Source organism: Dendrobates tinctorius, unplaced genomic scaffold (genome assembly GCF_039654945.1).
Source record: "Dendrobates tinctorius isolate UK_male_01 unplaced genomic scaffold, ASM3965494v1 ptg000095l, whole genome shotgun sequence".
Lineage (NCBI taxonomy): Eukaryota > Metazoa > Chordata > Amphibia > Anura > Dendrobatidae > Dendrobates > Dendrobates tinctorius.
In genome coordinates, this window is record NW_027361763.1 from 19,760,326 (window position 1) to 19,781,839 (window position 21,514).

Here is a 21,514-nt window from a genome sequence, read left to right on the forward strand (position 1 = left end):
GATCCTTCTCCTCCCGGGACCTTCCAAACTGGACCAATCAGGTCCCAGCATTCACCCCCTGTGACCAGACCTCAGGTATGTTATATGGTCCATAACCACACCCAGAGGTGATCACATTACTATGACCTCACCCAAGGTCCTATTGCACACAGCCACACACAGGCTTCCCTGACACATTGTAACGGAACGTGCTACTCAGCAGTACCTCTGCTGATCATTATGATCTTTCAGTATCCTACACCTATCAGGGTAATGGAATACGGCTGTCCTGGGACACCCACACAGCACCCCCTAGCGGACACAGCGGTCACTGCACCACATACCTCCCCCCTACGTTCAAACCTGTGGGGTTGAACACATAGCATTACCCCCGGCTCTTGAGACTGGGCACTCACTACACCTTGCCCACCAGGTCGAGAGAACCGTCTCCATTTGTCATACGGCCTCATCTCTACGTTAGGCCTCCCCCGCTTCCCCGGTCATTGTCTTTGACCCTCTAGTCACGGTTTGTCTGCGTTATCAGACATTCTCTAGTCTCCACCTGTCTGCAGTACGCTTCGTCACCTGATCTTTCTCTCACTGACCATCTCTCTCGGTGCGTGCGGTCATAAGTCTTATGTTATGTATGACAGATATGCTGTCTGGTCTGAGTCTGACTCAGTCAGCGTCTCACAGGAACTATGGTCTTTCAACGTCATCCTGCCAGTCGAACTACCCCTTGCTGACACTCTTCTGCCACCTGCCATGTCACTTCTTGGAGGAACCGTTCGGGTCCTTACATCTTGGGTTGGAGGCGGCCGCCACCTGGTATTCTGTATTTCTTTATTAATTCGCCGACGGTCCAGCCTCAACTGCTCAATTTCTTGCAGGTACTCCACTCGATACTCCACGAGCATCCGAAAGTCTCTCAGGCTTTTCACGGAGCCAACCACCATGATGGAAATCCTATCCACTTCCCTGGATACCTGGTCTTCATCAGGAGGGATCCTCACCCTCACCACACCGGAGATATTCACAAGGTCTTGCATTACCTTTCCGGACCTTCCAGTGATGCTCCCAATCAGAGCTTTGGGTACCAGAACCACATCTTTCCTCAAACCCAACCGATCCATAGCCTCTCTTGCTATCTCTAGGCGTCGAGCAGCCTTCATATTACTCTGCCTAACCAATTGTTTGACACGTAGACACTGCAAATGCATCTCTTTCAGGACAGCTACTCGGTTTGATGTATCTTCCCTGGCTGATACTATCACTAACTGCCGAGTCTCAGGTGCCCAGTGCACCTCACACGCTTTGACCGCCTCTTTGAAAGCCTCATGTACACCTTCCTCCGCACAGGCTTCTTGCATGTCTTTGGGTACCTCGATCACAGATTTGAAGGTCGTGGTCTTGCTCTCTTCCTGGACAGAAGACTCTGGCTTTACCATGGACACTTCCCTCACTACAGTTGACCCGACCGGGTGACTGTCTTCTTTGGCTCTTTGCTCACCAACTTCAGGAGATTTTATCTCCTCGCGAGCCTTTGCCAAGATAGGTACCGGCAGTTCCGTCTTGTTATCACTCGGACCCAGCCGTTGCACATCTCCGTCCAAGCTCTTCTCCCGCAGAAGACCTTCTACTACTCCTCTGAGTTCCTCCATCTCTTCCTTAAGGCTCTTGTACACACTTTGCCAGGTGGACAGGTGACCTCTGAGCTCCAAGACTTCTTTCTCGAGCCCCTCCACCTTGTGCTCGGCCAATTGTCTCAAGATTCTTTCTTGTTTGACATTTTCTTCCACTGTCTCTTTTATTAGTTGTATCTCCTGATCTTGTTCTCTTTTGGCCAGCACGTGTCGCACCACTAATTCTTTAATTATATCGTCAAAGGGTACCACTGAGTCAGTCCTATCAGTCGAGTGAACCCCCCCGGTTACCCTCTGACTGTGTTTCTATTCCCGTTATCTTCTCGATCAGGTTACCACCAGTCCTGTCACGAGTTTCAGTCAGCACAGCATTAGATTCTGTCCTAGTGGTGGCTACTGGCAACAACACGTCACAATCACACCACATCGTACGGTGAACTCCCCAAGGCGCTCTCTATCCGTGCGTCAGCTCCGCTCTTTTTGTTTACCACACCATTCTCATTCACACTGTGGTACGCTTCAGGTGACGTCAGGTCAGTAAATTCGTCTGACGCAATTCTTTCTCCGGTCGCCCTTACGTCTGGCCTGTCCACGTTAGGGGGCGTCTCAGTGTCTGCTAGCCCTACAGTAGAAATGTCTCCATCCTCCTGCCCACATCTTTAAACATGACAAAGTCCCGGCGCCTCTCAAAGGTATGCACTAAGTTTGGTGGCATACTACCACCTTGGCACTCCCCCTTTGTCATCTCAATCAGGACTCTGTCCACCTTATAATTCACGATGACCCCGTGGACGCAGCGAACTCTAACGTTTTTCTCGGTCAGAGCTAAAACGAGCCGAGTTCCTGTCAGAGTCACCTGACTCTTTGAGTCCAGCCTACCAGGGACTCCTTCCCGATGCAGCATCACGGTACACACCTGCGGCCCATCGTCACTATCCGGAAACGATATCCCACATTCTGACCAAGTCATACACACACACTGCGGTACTCCAGACATACCCACTGAGTCATCTAGTGCTGTCATTTCTTCAAACTTGGCCCTTTTCTGGACCACCACCCCACTTTGGGTTGCCGCCCCCTCCCGGGACTCCACCCCTTTTTGGGTTACCGTGCCAATTTGGGACTCCACCCCCTTTTGGGTCACCGCCCCCTTTTGGGTTACCACACCAATTTGGGTTACCGCCCCCTTGCGGGATCTCCCCATGTCCATTCAGCAGAACTTCTTATGCCACAGTTCACACAGTACAGTTTCTTTTTTTTTTTTTTTTAACGATACCACACAAGTCTTTGTTGGCACCACCACAACTCCTGCTGTCACCGATCACCGACACCACCGGCTGCTGTTCACACACACACAGCGGCTGGAGTCCCTGCAGCTCCAGCTGCGCCGTCTTCGTGGACCCGCCGATCCACCGGAAGCCGCTTGTCCCCTTCGTAACCCCGCCGGGTTACCGGAAGCCGCTTGTCACCCTCGAAGATAAAAGAAACCACAAAAGCGCGCCCATAGGGCCTTATCAGTGCAGGTATAAAGAAATAATCCAGGGTACTCACCCTTAATAGTTGTGTAAAGCCACAACTACTGTATCCGCTTAGTCACATGCAATAAAGCTGCAGCAGGATGGTGTAGACAGACAGCGTCTGCTACCAATGCTCAAAGAGGAAAAACACCAGGTCCCTGTGCTGCGAGACCTTCGTGACCCCACTGAGCCACAGCAAGCACCTTCAGGTTTTGCAGAGGAAAAAAAGGAAAAACACATGCACGAAAAACTCCAAAAAACTCATGTATCCTGTCTGTGCGCTATTCAGGACGTACCGTCTCCACCTGAGACCGTCCAACACACAGGGCACACCGGGTGCTATTCAGGGAGCCGACCCTCCTCCCAGGGTCTCCCAACACACCGGCCTCACCAGGTCCAAGGTCATATCACGTGTTCCAGGGATCCGATTCCTCTCCCAGAACCTCCCAACACTGACCCTCTAGGACCTTGCTCACTGATCCAGGTCAGTACAACAACAAACACCTGTCGTTACCTGTCAGCCACACAGGTCCTCGGGTACCTCTTATCCGCAGAGGCACCCTAGCAATCACCAGTCTCTTCCACTGAGCTGCTGTCAGTATACGGCTTCCACAACAGTCAGCCCTCCTGGCTCAGAGTTGCCAGCACTGCAACATGTGCTGTTGGAACCGCAGCCCTTAGCAACAAAGGTTTTTTTTTTTTTTTTTTTTGGCAGTCCTTTTCCGTTGCCCCCAGCAACAAGGCTACTATATTGCCCGCATTCTCCACCATTTGTGAGGTAGCGCTGTCATGTAAGTAGGGGGTTCTCCCTTGCAGCGATCGAAAAACACATCGGCACAGGATTTTCCAACAAATCATAGTCCATGAGGTTTATTCATCCTTCATAAACCTCCAGCAGTAATATGCAACAGTCTTATAGCAGACAGCAGGGGATCTTCACACTGGAGCTCTGCTCCCCTATAGCCTCCTAGTCACACAGGCTGTGCTTCATCTAGCCAGCAGGCTATACAGTCTCTCAGTAGCAGTCCCGTCTCCGGGTTACCTTGCTTGCTGCTTTACACTGCAAACGTTCCTTCCCTCTCCCTGGGAATGGTCAGGCACACATCGCCATTAGTCACAGCGTCCACACGTGCTGTTAGTGAGGAGATCCTTCTCCTCCCGGGACCTTCCAAACTGGACCAATCAGGTCCCAGTATTCACCCCCTGTGACCAGACCTCAGGTACGTTATATAGTCCATAACCACACCCACAGGTGATCAAATGACTATGACCTCACCCAAGGTCCTATTGCACACAGCCACACACAGGCTTCCCTGACATTGTAACGGAACGTACTACTCAGCAGTACCTCTGCTGATCATTACGATCTTTCAGTATCCTACACCTATCAGGGTAATGGAAATGCTTATACGGCTGTCCTGGGACACCCACACCGCCCCCTAGCGGACACAGCAGTCACTGCACCACAGGGCCGTTGCAATGTCTGTCGGTCTCTGACCTGACGAAAGTTTCTCAGTCCCAGGTCCAGGTCCTAGAACGATTACCTCAGCTATCGACAGCCACCTGTGATCCGATTGCCTCTCACGGTGAGTCGTTTTCACCTGACCGCGACCTCCATAGGGACAGACCGGGTAGGATTTCGAGGAAGCGGGTTCTTTCTAGCTCTTCTTCCAGCTCGCAAGGTCCGTCCGTTCCACCCAGGCTACTTTCCTCGTCTCCCTCTTCAGAAGACGACCTTAGGTCAGACAATGATTCCCAATCAGGATCAGAGGCGGACAACATGTCTAAAACACAGGACATGGTTGATAGTCTCATATCGGCTATTTTCCAGAAGGTACTTAGATGTCCTGTATCCATTTGATGCGGATCTTCTCACAAAATGGACTAAAGCTCCTGAGGTGGTCCCACCAGTTTCCCGTCTATCCTCTAAGACTGTTTTATCCCTTCCGGACGGGGCATCTCTTAATGATCCAACAGACAGGCAAATAGAATCGCTGGCTATATCAATTTTTGAAGCATCCGGCACCTCTCTCTGCCCTATTTTCGCTTCCGCCTGAGTGGCGAAAGTAATTTCAGCTTGGGCAAAAATTCTTCGCAAGGGCATCTTATCGGCTGCCCCTCAGGACGAGCCGGCAGATCTAGCAGACCAAATTAATCAAGCGGGTAAATACCTTTTTGGCCGCCTCCTTAGATGCGGCTGGGTCTGTAGCAAGAGCTAACAGCAACATAGTAGCCATACGCCGTATTCTTTGGTTGAAGTCATGGAGTGCGGACACCACCTCCAAGAAGTCTGTCACCAACCTGGCATTTAACGGTTCTAGGCTCTTTGGCGCCAAGCTGGATCAGATAATTTCGGATGCCACTGGTGGTAAAAGTACCTCCCTTCCCCAGTCTTGGCCTAGACGGTTTTTCAACAGAAAAGCTTCTCGACCGTTTAGGTCCTCTTCCGCAGAAGGACCATCCCAGCAGGACCGCCCCTCTGCCTCCAGAGAACGGAGAAAACCATCGTATAAACCCGCTCCCCGCTGGAAATCAAGAGGCCAGCCTTCCAGGTCTTCAGGCTCCCGCTCCAGTAGATTTTCCTCAGTGACACCCCCACCTGGAATTTCTTCCAGGGTGGGAGGCAGGCTCTCTTTCATGGACGCTTGGCTGTCCATTGTCGACGACGCTTGGGTCAGGGAAATCATCATATCCGGATACAAAATCAAATTTTCTCCCCCCCCCCAAACAGTCGCTTCCACCTGTCTCAACCCCCAAGACAGCAGTCCCAGACCCCAGGGTTCCTTCAGGCCGTCTCCTCCCTTCTTTCCGCCGGAGTTATCGCTCCCGTTCCTTCAAACGAACAGTTTTCAGGGTTCTACTCAAATCTCTTCGTAGTCCCGAAAAAAGACGGTTCCCTTTGCCCAATCTTGGACCTCAAGTTGCTCAGTCGCCACGTGAGGACCCTCCACTTCAAGATGGAGTCCCTGCGCTTGGTGATAGCCTCGATGGAACCCGGAGAGTTCCTGTGCTCTGTAGACATACAGGATGCCCATCTTCACATCCCTGTTTGTTTGCAACATCAGAGATATCTCCGCTTTGCGATTCAGGAAAATCACTCAGTTCACGGCCCTTCCCTTCGGCCTAGCCTCCGCTCCCCGTGTCTTTACGAAGGTGATGGCAACAGTCATGGCCATTCTTCTCTCCAGGGGGATTCTCATTATCCCTTATCTGGACAATCTGTTGATCAAGGGCTCGTCCCGCCAAGACTGTCTTCAAAGTCTCCAAATAACTCTGGATACCCTCGCCTGGCTTGGATGGATAGTCAACAAAGCGAAGTCCATTCTGCGCCCTACTCAGCGTCTGACCTTTTTGGGCATGGCATTCGACACAAATCTAGCCCGGGTGTTTCTTCCGAGGGACAAATTTTCAGCCCTTTGCAAGGGAATCCGATCCCTAAAGCGGTCAAGGCCCATTCCCCTTCGGTCCTGCATGAGGGTCCTGGGGAAGATGATAGCGTCCTTGGAAGCAGTGCCTTTCGCACAATTTCACACTCTTCCTCTCCAGCTGTCCCTCCTTTCAGCCTGGGACAAGACCTCGGTTTCTCTGGATCCCCCCCATACTCCTTCCTCTCAGAGTAAGGCAATCTCTGACTTGGTGGACAATACCGGCGTCAGTTCTACAGGGGAGGTCCTTTCTCCCGCCTCAGTGGCAAGTCATCACCACCGATGCCAGTCTTCTAGGATTGGGGGCGGTTTTCCATCGGAAAACGGCCCACGGGCGCTGGAACGCCCAGGAGACTCTTCTTCCCATCAACCTTTTGGAAATCAGAGCGATCTTCCTTGCCCTCCTCTGCTGGCAGCCTCTCCTCGTTGGCAAACCAGTACGCATTCAATCGGACAACGCCACAGCTGTGGCATACATAAACCACCAGGGCGGTACTCACAGCAGGCAGGTAATGACAGAAGTGGCAAAGATACTGCGTTGGGCAGAGCGTTACGTTCCGGCGATCTCCGCCGTTCACATTCCAGGGGTGGAAAATTGGGCAGCTGACTTCCTAAGTCGCCAGGGCCTAGCGTCAGGCGAATGGTCTCTTCATCCCACAGTCTTCAATCAGATATGCCAGCGTTGGGGCACCCCGGACGTCGATCTCATGGCATCTCGGATGAACCACAAACTTCCTCGTTTCGTAGCCAGGTCCAGGGACCCTCTAGCCGTCGGTTGCGACGCCCTGGTAATTCTGTGGTCCCAGTTCCAACTTCCTTACCTTTTTTCCTCCCCATGCCCTGATCCCGAGGGTGGTCAAGAAAATTAAATCAGAAGGCATCCCAGTAATTCTGGTGGCTCCAGACTGGCCAAGACGACCTTGGTATGCGGAACTAGTGAATATGCTTGCGGACGTCCCCTGGAGGCTTCCAGACCGTCCAGATCTTCTCTCACAAGACCCCCTTTACCACCAGAATTTTCAGTCTCTGAATTTAACGGCATGGCCGTTGAGGCCGCGATTCTGAGAGAATCCGGTTTTTTCAACCAGGTCATTCAGACAATGATCAGAGCTAGAAAACCAGCCTCCTCCCGCATTTACCATAGGTACTGGAAGGCTTTTTTCCGTTGGTGTGACGATAATAATGTTTTTCCATTTGTCGTTCTCCATTCCATTCATACTTGGCTTCCTCCAGTCCGGCTTAGATGCGGGCCTGTCCCTCAGTACCCTCAAAGGCCAGGTATCGGCTCTGTCGATTCTTTTCCAGAGGGATCTGGCTCCCTTACCGCAAGTTAAGACCTTTCTCCAGGGAGTCGCCCACGTGGCTCCTCCTCATCATTCTGCAATAGATCCGTGGGACCTCAATCTCGTTCTTGGCGCTCTCCAAAAGGCGCCGTTCTAGCCTATCCAGGACATTCCTCTTTCCCTTCTCTCATGGAAGGTAACGTTCCTGATCGCCATTACATCCATTAGGAGAGTTTCTGAGCTGGCGGCTTTATCCTGTCGTTCCCCGTACCTAATACTCCATCAGGATAAGGTCGTTCTCAGGCCAGTTCCCTCCTTCCTTCCAAAGGTGGTATCCCCTTTCCACATTAATGAGGATATCGTCCTTCCCTCTTTTTGTCCTGCGCCTGCTCACCCTCTGGAAAAGTCGCTCCACAAACTGGATGTCATGAGAGCCTTGCGTGTCTATCTTGCCAGGACCGCTTCTCTTCGTCAATCCGATTCCCTGCTTGTCATCTCTGAAGGTCGCAGGAAAGGGCTGCCGGCATCCAAATCCACAATCGCTCGCTGGATTCGTTCTACCATTCTGGAAGCTTACAGCCTTCAGGAAAAACGGCCCCCTCCGGGAGTGAGAGCCCACTCCACCCGGGCTGTAGGGGCTTCTTGGGCTGTTCGACACCAGGTTTTGGCTTTACAACTTTGCAGGGCTGTGATCTGGTCGTCTTTGCACACGTTTGCGAGGTTCTACAGGGTTCATACCCAGGCCTTGTCTGATGCAGCTTTTGGTAGGAAGGTTCTGCAGGCGGCGGTAGCACATCGGCCGACCTAAGCCCTTCCTTCTCGTTCCTTTACTACTGTTCCCACCCTCGGGACTGCTTTGGAATGTCCCATGGTAATTGTGTCCCCCAATGAAGCGATAAAGAAAGAGGGATTTTTGGGTTCTTACCGTAAAATCTTTCTTGGAGCCTTCATTGGGGGACACAGCACCCTCCCTGTTTTAAGTTGTACCGTGTTGGGTCTTCGAGTCCCTTGTTGGGTTGGTACATATTTTGAGAGTTTTTGGTTGTTCCTCCTGCTTTCTCACCAACTGAGGTACTTGGTGCCTGTCGGTTGGTGTATCCTGCCAGGGAGGAGCTAATTTTCCTTTTTTTGCATAGTGTCAGCCTCCTAGCAGCAGCAGCATACACCCATGGTAATCTGTGTCCCCCAATAAAGGCTCCAAGAAAGAGATTTTATGGTAAGAACCCAACAAAAATCCCTCTTTTCCGGGTCGGTGGTGACCTCAGATGTTGGACCCCCCCCATGATCCTAAAGTTTCATACCTGATCCCAGAGACCTGCTGTGACTTCACAAGTTGGAAATATCACAAACTCCCTTTCAGCACGGGTATCGGGACGTCAATCTGTTCACCCTTCCCAACATGGGCATTTCCTGAAGCCGTAACCGTGGCCAGGCTTCTTAGGAGATCGTGAATTGCCATCTATTGTTCAAGCGATCAGACAGGCTCTGCTTCAAATAAAATAAAGTTTTAAAAATAATTATTAAAAAAGTAACTTTGAATTCCCTCTTTTTCTCCAAACATAAACAATAATAGTAAAATAGATAAAATAACACTGGTCAACAGCATTTTTGGTGCCAAAGATATTTCATCGAATTTAGGGTATTTTTGGGGTGCTGATTCTGAATATGTCATCAGTTTTGCCAGATTGGCTCAAGTTTTTGAGATTTTTGGTATCTTATTTATAGCACTTGTTGGTAAATGCGACGCATCATCTCATTAATTTCTTTGGATTAGTACTTGAACTGAGCAGTTCTCAATATAGTTTTGTGTTAATTAGTGTTCTAAAAGTTTGTTCATAGCTTGATTTTTGCACTAACTTTATGTTGTTGTCTGTTTTCCAGTGAAAAGCATGAACTCATCATGAAGAAGTAGTCTTAACGATCCAGACTCATTCTGTTACATTTGTGGTGAATACACACTGCCAAAACATAGAAGAAACATAACAGACTTCGTAAAAAAAGTGTATTTTGCCTATTTTGGGGTTATGCTTGGGGACCAAGACAAGTTTTGGGCACCACACATAGTGTGCAAAGCATGTATCGAATTATTACGAAAATGGAGCAAAGGACAAAGAAAAAGCTTCAAATTTGGTGTTCCAATGGTGTGGAGAGAGCCAAAAAATCATCATGATGACTGTTATTTATGGTAAACACAGGTACAGGCACATCTTCACAATGAGGGACAGGCCTTCTTGCAGATTCCATGTTACTCCCATTTTCGTTTCTTATGCTTATTGAATCCTTGCACTTGCACTGCACAGAAATAACAGTCATCATGATGATTTTTTGGCTCTCTCCACACCATTGGAACACCAAATTTGAAGCTTTTTCTTTGTCCTTTGCTCCATTTTCGTAATAATTCGATACATGCTTTGCACACTATGTGTGGTGCCCAAAACTTGTCTTGGTCCCCAAGCATAACCCCAAAATAGGCAAAATACACTTTTTTTACGAAGTGTGTTATGTTTCTTCTATGTTTTGGCAGTGTATATTCACCACAAATGTAACAGAATGAGTCTGGATCGTTAAGACAACTTCTTCATGATGAGTTCATGCTTTTCACTGGAAAACAGACAACAACATAAAGTTAGTGCAAAAATCAAGCTATGAACAAACTTTTAGAACACTAATTAACACAAAACTATATTGAGAACTGCTCAGTTCAAGTACTAATCCAAAGAAATTAATGAGATGATGCGTCGCATTTACCAACAAGTGCTATAAATAAGATACCAAAAATCTCAAAAACTTGAGCCAATCTGGCAAAACTGATGACATATTCAGAATCAGCACCCCAAAAATACCCCAAATTCATTAAAATATTTTGGACACCAGAAAAAAAAATTTTTTTCGTTGACCTGTGTAATAGTTGATGCGTCTGTAAAAAAAAAAAAACCTGACCGAAGAAAACGGGAAGTGGCTTACCGTATGCCATACAGTCAAAGGCGCAAAAGAGGAAAAAGAAAAGCGATTACAAAAAATATAATAAACCATAATAAGTGCTGTAAGCGTAATTGATAAATCAACAGCTCGGCACAGAAAAATCCAGTTATTTAATTTTTTTTTTTTTTTGTAACAATGTTCTAATTTTCTTTTATATATTTTTTTTTTTTTAACCACACAAAAAAAAGTGGATAAATGTTGGTATCGTCCTATTGGTGCTGACCCAAAGAATCGCACTACCGGGCCATTTTTACCGTTTTACCATGAAAGTAAACAACCCCAAGAAAAAAAAATAGAACTCCATTGTTTATTTTTTATTTATTTATATTTTTTTTACTTTTAACTACACTTGGATTTTTTTTTTTTTGCGTCAACGTTTTTTGTTCTTTGCTAAAACGAATGGTGCTTTTCAAAAGAACTCTGCGTCCTGCAAAAAAGAAGAAAGAAAAAAAATAAAAGAAAACAAAAAATGAAAGCACAAAAATGATCAAAATTGCCCGGACATCTTGTTTTGAGGAACTTAAAAAAAAAAAAAAAAAAAAGAAAAAAAACAAAATTTTTTTATATATATATATATATATATATATATATATATATATATATATATATATATATAAAATATAATATATACACAGCTTGCACGTGTTCACATTAGAAGGTGCTGGTCGTTTTTTATGTATGTGTATGTATATATGGTATTTTTTTTTTTTTACTTCTTTCTCCAGTGCAGCCTGTGTGACCTTTTTCTTGGCTGAGGAGTCATATTCTTTCTTTATTTTCTAAGTGTCTTCGTTAATGTTTTGTGGTATCATATTTTTTTTTTTTTTGTTTTTTGGGGTCTCGAGCTCCACCCTTCTTTCACCAAAGCAAAGAGACAGGAAAACCTAAGTGTGTTCTGTCCTCCTACACAGAACTTCGGGCTGATTCTGACCTTTCTGTGCAGATCCCGCAGTGTGATTGAGCGGTGGAAGATCTCTATCTTCTTACTGTTTTTTTTTCTTTTTATTCATTTTTCTTTGCTTGGTTAATATACATTTTGTCATTTTGCATTTTTTTTTTTTCTTCATTTGTAAAAGCTGGAGAAAGGAATGACAAATCCCCGGATAATAAAAACACTCTAGGATTTTGGTGCAGCACGGGAGAAGACTTACAGATATATTTATGAGAGATGATGATAGATAGGGCATTTTCCGCTACCCTTTGGGAGCTATAGGAGGAGTTGTTGTTTTTTGTTTTGGAAGATTATTTTTCCCTCTTAAGAGTTTTTGTTTGCAGCTTTTGGACGGTGTTTAGTTTGGAGCCTTTTCCATCAGGAGACACTTTAAAGAAATGACAGGCACTTGCCTGGTGGAGAAAAAAAGTTTTTTTTTTTTTTTTCCTGAAACCTGTAAGTGGGAACCCCCCCCCCCCTTCCCCCACACCCAAAAGACCAAACATAAAACCAGCAAAGCATAGTTACAATTGAAATGAACTAACCCAAACTACTCTGTAAGCACAGGCCTGTGTAAACTTTATCAAAAGTAATTAGAAAAAATCATTTTCTATTAAGAAAAAAAAAAAGTTTTTGCTCTGGAACGTTGTTCAAAGAAACAATTAGGCTACTTTCACATTAGCGTTTACGGCCGCAGCGTCGGGCTCTGCACGGCCGCTAAGCCCCGCCCCCTGCCGCGCCTCCGCCGGTAGCTCCGCCTACGGACGCATGACTGCATGCGTCCTGCTTCCCCTATCTTTAGCACTGGGGACGCAGGCCGTGCGCAGGTATGCGTTTGGCGGCGCATGCGTCCTTTTGACGCTGCGCCGACCAGCGCCAAACACAACAGGTTGCAATTTGGTGCACTCGGCGCAGCGTCAAAAGGACGCATACGCCGCCAAACACCTGCGCACGGCCTGCGTCCCCAGTGCTAAAGATAGGGGACGCATGCAGCGTCATGCGTCCGTAGCCGGAGCTACCGGCGGAGGCGCGGCAGGGGGCGGGGCTTAGTGGCGGCTGTGCGCAGCCCGACGCTACGGCCGTAAACACTAATGTGAAGCTAGCCTTACTTGGATGTACACCATGTAAAAAAAAAAAGCAACTAATTCTGCTATAAACCAAGCCACATAATAACGTTAGTGAGGATGTGCTATAATTGTGCAAAATGTGTAAAAATATAAAAATTAAATGCAAATTCTACATATTTGGCCTCGACTTCACGCTACCCCATGCATAAAAGGGAAGTAACGCTTTACGTATACGGCAAAGAATCCAAACTGCGAAAAATCGATGGATTTTTTTCATTTTTATTTCTGAAGGAGTCAATCAGTGCATTAAGAATTTTATTTAAAAAAAAAAAAATACTTCTATAGCAATGTCTGCTGAAAGAAAAAAAAATATAATTTTTTTTTTAATTTTATTTTTTTTTTTTAAAGACATATGGTTTAGCATTTTTTGTTTTATTTTAGCTTTTATTTTTTCCAATATTTTTACATGACGCTACGTCTCCTTCAGTTTGGGCGTTTGCTTTGTGTGTGTTTTTTCTTTTTTTGCTGCGGCTCGGCGCTCTTTGCCGGGGAATTCCCTTTCGCCCCGTGGAGTTTTTCTGGTGAGGAAATGGTTAACCCACTGACACTATCACCGAGAGAACGCTTCCTTTTCATTGCACAACAGTTCGCCTCAAGTAAAGATCAGAAGACTGCTGGCGGCGGCGCGGCCCTTTCTTCCTGTGCCTGCGCTAACAGGACTGGGCTCTGCTTCTTTTTTTTTTTTTTTTTTTCTCATCACTGATTTTATATTTTTTATTTTTATAATTTGCCAATTATATATATATATTCTCTAATATACAGTGGCATGTAAAAGTTTGGGCACCCCTGGTCAAAGTTACTGTTATTGTGACCAGTTAAGCAAGCTGAAGATGGAATGATCTCTAAAAGGGCTAAAGTTAAAGATGACACATTTTATCTGTATTTTAGGCCAAAAAAATTATATATTGTCATTTTTTACATTTTAAAAATAACAATAAGGAAAATAGGACAATGCAAAAGTTTGGGCACCCTGCATAGTTCCTACCTAGCAGCACTCCCTTTTAAAAATATCACAGCTTGTAAACGCTTTTAGTAGCCAGCCAAGAGTCTTTCAATTCTTGTTTGATGGATTTTCATCCATTCTTCCTTGGAAAATTCTTCCATTTCTGTGAGATTCCTGGGTCGTCTTGCATGCACTGCTATTTTGAGGACTAGCCACAGATTTTCAATGATGATCGAATCGGGGGACTGTGAGGGCCATTGAAAAACCTCTAGCTATCGCCTTTTGAGGTAGTCTATTGTGGGTTTTGATGTGTGTGATCATTATCCATTTGTAGAAGCCATCCTGTTTTCAATTTCAGCTTTTTTCCACATGGAGTTATGTTTGCATCAAGAATTTGTTGAAATTTCATTGACTCCATTCTTCCCTCTACCTGTGAAATGTTCCCTGTGCCATTGTCTGCAACACAACTCGAAAGCATGATTGATCCATCCCCATGCTTAATGGTTGGAGAGATGTTCTTTTCCTGAAATTCTATGCAATTTTTTCTCTGCACATACCTTTGATCATTGCGACCAAAGAGTTTTATTTTAACTTCAACGATTCACAGGACTTGTTTCTAAAATGCATTGGGCTTGTTTAGATGTTCTTTTGCATACCTCTGATGCTGAATTTTATGGTGAGGGTGCAGGAGAGGTTTTCTTCTGATGACTCTTCCATGAAGGCCATATTTGTGCAGTTGTCTCTGAACAGTAGAACAATTACCACAACTCCAGAATCTGCTAAATCTTTCTGAAGGTCTTTTGCAGTCAAGTGGGGGTTCTGATATGCCTTTCTAGCAATCCTACAAGCAGCTCTCTGAAATTTTGCTTGGCCTTCCAGACCTTATCTTGACCTCCACTGTTCCTGTAAACTGCTATTTCTGAATTACATATTGAACTGAGGAAAGGACAACTTGAAAACGCTTTGCTATCTTCTTATAGCCTTCTCCTGCTTTGTGGGCCTCCACCATTTTCATTTTCAGAGTGCTAGGCAGCTGCTTAAAAGAACCCATGGTGGCTGTTTTTTCGCACAAGGTTAGAGGAGGCTATGTGTTTCTAAACCTGTGGAATCTGCATCAGCAGGCCTTTCCTAACATTGAGGGTGAACAAGCCATAACCCTTACAGGCCAATTAAGGTCTGAAACCTTGGTCACAGTTATCTGAGCACACAAATCTCCAAAGGTGCCCAAACTTTAGCATCGGACCATTTTTCTTTTTGTAATTTTTAAAATGTGAAAAAATTACAATGTGTATTACTTTTTAGCCTAAAATACAAAACAAATGTGTCATCTTTAACTTTAGGCCTTTTAGAGATCATTTTATCTTCAACTTGCTTAACTGTTCACAATAACAGTAATTTTGACCAGGGGTGCCTAAACTTTTGCATGCCACTGTATAAAGCTCAGTGTGTATGCGGGTATGTCCGTGATTGGCATCCGCACCGTCGCAGCTACAGCCACAAAATTTGGCACAGTCACACGTCTGGACCCCGAGAGCATCATAGGCTATGTTGTGAGGCGAAATTTTAACCCCGCACGTTCCAATTCACCAAACAATTTTGCCCCTATCTACATAATGGGGAAAAAGTGAAAGGAAAAGTGTTTGAGGCAAATTGACAGCTGCCAGATGTGAACAAGGGGAACTTAAAGAATGAGAGCGATGGCGCCAAAGAGTATATACCGTGCAGTTACTAAGGTGGGGCCCTGACATGGGATACTCACCACACACGGGGATATGAACACACACACAATGCGCCACACACTACCACGTGCTTCACCACATATACCACCCTCAGCACACATTTCACCACACATACACCAACCTCGCCACATAAAAGTCCAAACACAAAAGTCGCCACTCAAAACTCGCCACACTGTCCCAGAGCTGTTTAAAAGATGAAAGCTGAGCTGTGATTGGTTGGTATCAGCAACAGTTTTCTTTGCAGACAGTTGTGGTAACTGAAGCCTATTATTCTTATCATTTCTGTGGTGTTATCGTCCTTCTGTAAAGCTGGAAATAACACAATTTATTACCGTGCCAACACAGACCACCCTCTGACACAGACTGCAGGGGGAGCCCAGTATCACACAGGATAGGATTAGATACACGGCTCACCAGTCAGTATCACACAGGATAGGATTAGATACACAGCTCAGCAGTCAGTATCACACAGGATAGGATTAGATACACAGCTCAGCAGTCAGTATCACACAGGAGAGGATTAAACACATGGCTCAGCAGTCAGTATCACACAGGATAGGATTAGATACACAGCAGTCAGTATCACACAGGATAGGATTAGATACACGGCTCAGCAGTCAGTATCACACATGATAGGATTAGATACACAGCTCAGCAGACAGTATCACACAGGATAGGATTAGATACACAGCTCAGCAGTCAGTATCACACAGGACAGGATTAGATACACGGCTCAGCAGTCAGTATCACACAGGAGAGGATTAGATACACGGCTCAGCAGACAGTATCACACAGGATAGGATTAGATACACGGCTCAGCAGTCAGTATCACACAGGAGAGGATTAGATACACGGCTCAGCAGACAGTATCACACAGGATAGGATTAGATACACGGCTCAGCAGTCAGTATCACACAGGATGGGATTGGATACACGGCTCAGCAGGCAGTATCACACAGGACAGGATTAGATACACGGCTCAGCAGTCAGTATCACACAGGACAGGATTAGATACACGGCTCAGCAGTCAGTATCACACAGGAGAGGATTAGATACACGGCTCAGCAGACAGTATCACACAGGATAGGATTAGATACACGGCTCAGCAGACAGTATCACACAGGATAGGATTGGATACACGGCTCAGCAGGCAGTATCACACAGGAGAGGATTAGATGCACGGTTTTTATGTGCAATATGATCATTATAATTTGTTATAACTAACCACAGTTGGTTACTATGCCCAGGCAGCGCCGGCTCTTCCGTGTGTGTGTGTGTATATATATTTATATATTTTTACCCCTTTTAAATATAAAACTAAAAATGAACTAAAAGCTTTTTTAAACTAATCTGTTTTTAAATTTTTTTTTTTTTTTTTTTAGAGGGGGGTAGATATTTGTGGAGGTAGGCCTTATTTAGATGACCGTGATCCCTTTCGGCAAATCTAAGGAACCCTCTGGTTCGAATCCAGAATCCATGTAATCCCTTAGTTTGGGGGTGGGGTGTACAGCCCTAAGGGGCGGAGCTTGACACAAGGATGACCTCATTAATATTCTATGTACCCTCATGCTCCGCCTACTTGACCGGATACAAGTAGCACCCAGCGGGGGGGCAGGTTTATTAAAGAGCGCCTGTCTGGTGCCCCAAGGGTCGCTAAAAACTGCCGCTATTTTCCGTTAGATCCCGATCTGATTTTTCTTTTTTCTATTTTAATTTGCTTTTTTATTCATCTTATTAATACAAAAAATATATATAAAGTACAAAAAAAAAAATAAAACAAATGGTAGGGCTTGTAATTAAATGCCCAAAGTTCCCCTCTGAGAGGAATCTGACGGATGCACCTGACGCTTTACAGCTTTCTGGGACCAGACATTTTCTCATTCAGAATTGTCTAAACCGCCTTTCACACACAGGAGTAATCTCTGATCTAAACACCCCCCCATTGTAGGTCGGACAGGATGTTTAGGGTCGTTGTCCTGTTGGAAGGTGAACCTACGCCCCTGTCTCAAGTCATTTACAGCCTCTAACAGGTTTTCCTCCAGAATTGCCCTGTGTTTAGCTCCATCCATCTTCCCACCAACACTGACCATCTTCCCTGCTGAAGGAAAACCTCCCCAGGATGCTGCCACCACGTGTGACGGTGGGCATGGTGTTTTCAGGATGATGTGCAGTGTTAGTTTTCTGCCACATTTTGTATTTAGCCCAATAAGTTCCCCTTTGATCTCATCTCACCAGAGCAACTTCTTCCAGATGCCTGGAGTGTCTCCTACATGGCTTTTTGCAAAGTGCAAATAGGACTTCTTATGGCTTTTAAGAAAAGTCTTCTTGTCGCTTTTCCATAAAGGCCAGATATATGGAGCATACGACTAATAGCTGTCCCATGGACAGATTCTCCTACCTGGACTGTGGATTTCTGCAACTCTGAAGTGACCATGGGCCTCTCGGCTCCTTCTCTTATTAGTGCTCTCCTTCCTTGGTGGACGGCCTTATCTTGGTAGGTTTGCAGTTGTGCCATGCACCTTCCATTTTGTTTAGCTGATGCATTGAACAGTGCTCCGTGAGACGTTCAGAGCTTGGGCTATATTTTATAACCTAACCCTGCTTTACTATTCTCCACAACTTTATCCCTGACCTGTCTGGTGGGCTGCTTGGTTTTCATGATGGTGTTTGATCCCAAATGGTCTCACTCAAACCTCTGAGGCCTTCACAGAACAGCTGTAGTTACACTGAGATGAAATTACACACAGGTTGATGCAATTGACTGATTATTGGAGGCGATCGGTCACTTGGGACTTTATTTAGGGGTATCAGACTACAGGGGGCTGAATACAAATGCACTGCACAATTTTCAGCTTTATATTTTTTTTTAATATAATTAGATATGCATCATTTCCTTTACACTTCAAATACTTTCTACTTTGTGTTGAGGTCACATAAAATAGGAAGCTCATGGGGTGTGAAGACTTTTTGCATGCACTGTATTTGGGGGGGGGGGGACTATGGTAATCTGTGTACACTGTATGTGGGCTGTGACTGTGGTAGTGTCTGCAGTATATAATCCCGGTGTCGCGCCGCTTCCTCCTCTCACCGGCTCTGCTCGCTGACGTGATGTCTCTTCTCTATAGGAGGAAGAGAAGAAGAAAGCCAAAGAGGAGCAGGAGAAGCGCGAGCACGAGGAGTACCTGCGGCTGAAGGAGAGCTTCGTGGTGGAGGAGGAGGGCGAGGCCGAGACCATGGACGAGGAGCAGGTAACGCCACCACCGATACAGGGTGTTAGCTAGACAGGCTGCCCGGAGACGTCCTACATAGGGGGATGTCTGATCTGCTAGAATGGAAGGGAATGGACTTTATTACATCTGGAATCTCCGGTAATCTGGAATCTGTGTCCAGCACATTTCATCTTTATTTCTCCATTCTATGTAGACAACAGTGTATTCATCAGGTTATTTTATTTATTTTTTTTCTTGGCAAAATAACTAAAACCTGATTTTGGAACTTTTTTTTTTTTTTCTCATTTTAATTCACCGTACGATATTCTGCGGTGCTTTATATTTATATATATATTATGTGTATAAAATAGATGGAATCCACCATGCTGGGATCTCCTGTGAGCGGCTTTTCTTTCAGGATGATCCTGGCTGCCGCCGCATACCGCGATATATCTGCTCTACTGCCATAAATAACACCCGCACTGACGGCAGCCTCGCTACTAACTTCCTCTTCTTTTTGTTTTTTTTCCCTCCGTTCTTCTAAGTAAAATTCTTCCTTTCCCGCTGTGCTCAGGACTCTTTTTTTTTTTTTTGTTTTAATATACTGGAAAATTGGAAAAAAAAAATCCTTGTGGGATAAAATAGTGAAAAAAATTTTCTTTTTTGTCAGATTATGGCATTATGTGGCGAAAGAAAAAAAAAAAATAAAATGGTTTGTGTCGCCAATTGTTTTGACACGCAAAACTTTTTTTGATTTTTTTTTTTTTTGTTACATTTTCCCGCCAATGGAGCAGATTGATGATTGACTTTCGTGTGACGAGCAGTCGTCTGTATTGGTAATATTTCGGTATTCTTGTGACGTTTTGATCACTTTTGCGCAGAATGGAAATCTCAGGATGATAGGCTGCAATGGTAAATCGCAGGAGGGCCAATGGGGGCCCCAACGGACGCTCAGGCAGGATGGTACCCGGCATGTATAGGGCGAAACGGCAGTGATTGCAGCTCGTTCCTGTCCCTCCACCTTTTTTTTTTTTTTTTTTGGTACGTTTTTTTTCCGGTTACTTGGCTGCTTTGATAAAGTCGTGTGTGGATTCCACGAGTTTGTGCTGCGGGGAAACACTCGTGAGTTTTGTGTCTGAGGATTTTCTTCATCTCCTTCAGGTCTATGGGGAAAATCCGTTCATAAAACACATTTGGTGCAAAATAAAAAATAAATAAAAAGCAATAGTCAATTTTTGCTGCATAAAAACCCCCCAAACAAGTGCGGAGAAATGCTGCATGTTCTGAGGACGAAAAGAGCAATAAAAATGTAATTTGGGAACCTCCATGATGGGTCAGTATAATATGGGGGAGAAACGTTGTTTGACTCCTTATTTTGTTTTTTTTTTACTATTTTCTGACTCTGCACAATAAATCTTTGGTGCTGATAATCACTTTGTATAAGGCCGTGTGCACACAGCGCCTTTTTCCTGGATCGCCTTCGCTCGCACCTATTTTTGCAGCATTTTTTCCCCTCTTTGTGCGGTTTAGCAGAAGCTGCCTGAAGAGTGACCCGGTCGCTCTTTTTAACCCGTTCCCGCTTGCTTGAACCCTGAAGCGGTTAAGAGAAGTAACCAAAGACGGAACGTTGCTGCTCGCCGCGTTCAGTCCAGCTAGAATCCACACGAAAAAGACGACGTGCGCACAATGCCCGAGAGGATAAAAAAACGCTCGGAAAACTTGTTTGCATCTTTACACAAAGTAAAAATATCCAATCTCTGTCTCGGCATCGCTGAAAAATGCAGCTTGCGTGAGTTATATGAACAGATGTTAAAAAAAAAAAAAAACCAAAAATTAATTCTTTTGTGCATTTTGCTTACATTTCGGGTTTTGCCGGTGAAATTTGCCAAAAAGTCACCCTAAAAATCTTTAACTTGCCGCAAGCGCAGCGGAGGATTCCGTCGCCTCGCCGCAGGCGCAGCGGAGATTCCGTCGCCTCGCCGCAGCGGAGATTCCGTCGCCTCGCCGCAGCGGAGATTCCGTCGCCTCGCCGCAGGCGCAGCGGAGATTCCGTCGCCTCGCCGCAGGCGCAGCGGAGATTCCGTCGCCTCGCCGCAGCGGAGATTCCGTCGCCTCGCCGCAGCGGAGATTCCGTCGCCTCGCCGCAGGCGCAGTGGAGATTCCGTCGCCTCGCCGCACGCGCAGTGGAGATTCCGTCGCCTCGCCGCAGGCGCAGTGGAGATTCCGTCGCCTCGCCGCAGCGGAGATTCCGTCGCCTCGCCGCTCTTTTTTTCATCATTATACAGTAAAATGAATGTTGTCATTCAAAACTACAACAACACCAGCGCTCGTGCAGCATCGCGGGCGGGGAAGAAAAATTAGAAAAGTTATGACTATAGGAAAAAAAAGGGAAGAAATAAAACCAACCATAAAATTAGAAATGGCCGCCTTCCTCCAGTGGTTAATGGCACGTGGTCGGTGCGGGGTTCTCGCTCGCTCATGAAGCATTTCTGGCCTCTTGTCTTCATTCAGACTTTCCCTATGAGGAGGCGGCCATTCTCCTGTGACGGATGAGGCATTTTCCATCTTCTTCATTACCTGTAAAGTCGCCGTAAAATATAAAAACCACAAATTAAAAAAAGACAAAAGTGTGAGGTTTAAGGTCTAGAATCAGGTGATCGACGTCGGGGTCACTCTTAGGTGAATTTGATCATAGAATAAAAATGTTCCTGAAAGAAAAGGAAATCAATGTTTAAA

The 21,514-nt window shown here is 45.8% G+C and overlaps 2 protein-coding genes across 3 annotated transcripts in view; one reads left to right on the forward strand and one right to left on the reverse strand.

Moving 5' to 3' along the window:
* DDRGK1 (DDRGK domain containing 1) overlaps window positions 1-21,514 on the forward strand; it is a 44,588-nt gene that overhangs the window by 18,521 nt on the left and 4,553 nt on the right. The window contains exon 5 of the mRNA XM_073586771.1: window positions 18,695-18,817. Coding sequence (XP_073442872.1) covers window positions 18,695-18,817 — 123 coding nt within the window. The remainder of the gene's footprint in view (window positions 1-18,694; window positions 18,818-21,514) is intronic.
* The window catches only part of LOC141098785 (uncharacterized), a 31,532-nt gene continuing 28,833 nt past the window's right edge, over window positions 18,816-21,514 (reverse strand). Inside the window, exons 3-4 of one of the 2 annotated variants that reach the window (XR_012234358.1) lie at window positions 21,185-21,355; window positions 18,816-19,941 (exon numbers count right to left, since the gene is read on the reverse strand). Coding sequence is in view for 1 of the 2 variants with exons in the window: in XM_073586772.1 (XP_073442873.1) it covers window positions 21,352-21,355 (4 nt within the window). In the remaining variant the exon portion in view is untranslated. Of the gene's footprint in view, window positions 19,942-20,626; window positions 21,356-21,514 lie in introns of those variants that run through there. The other variant, XM_073586772.1, reaches the window with a different exon arrangement.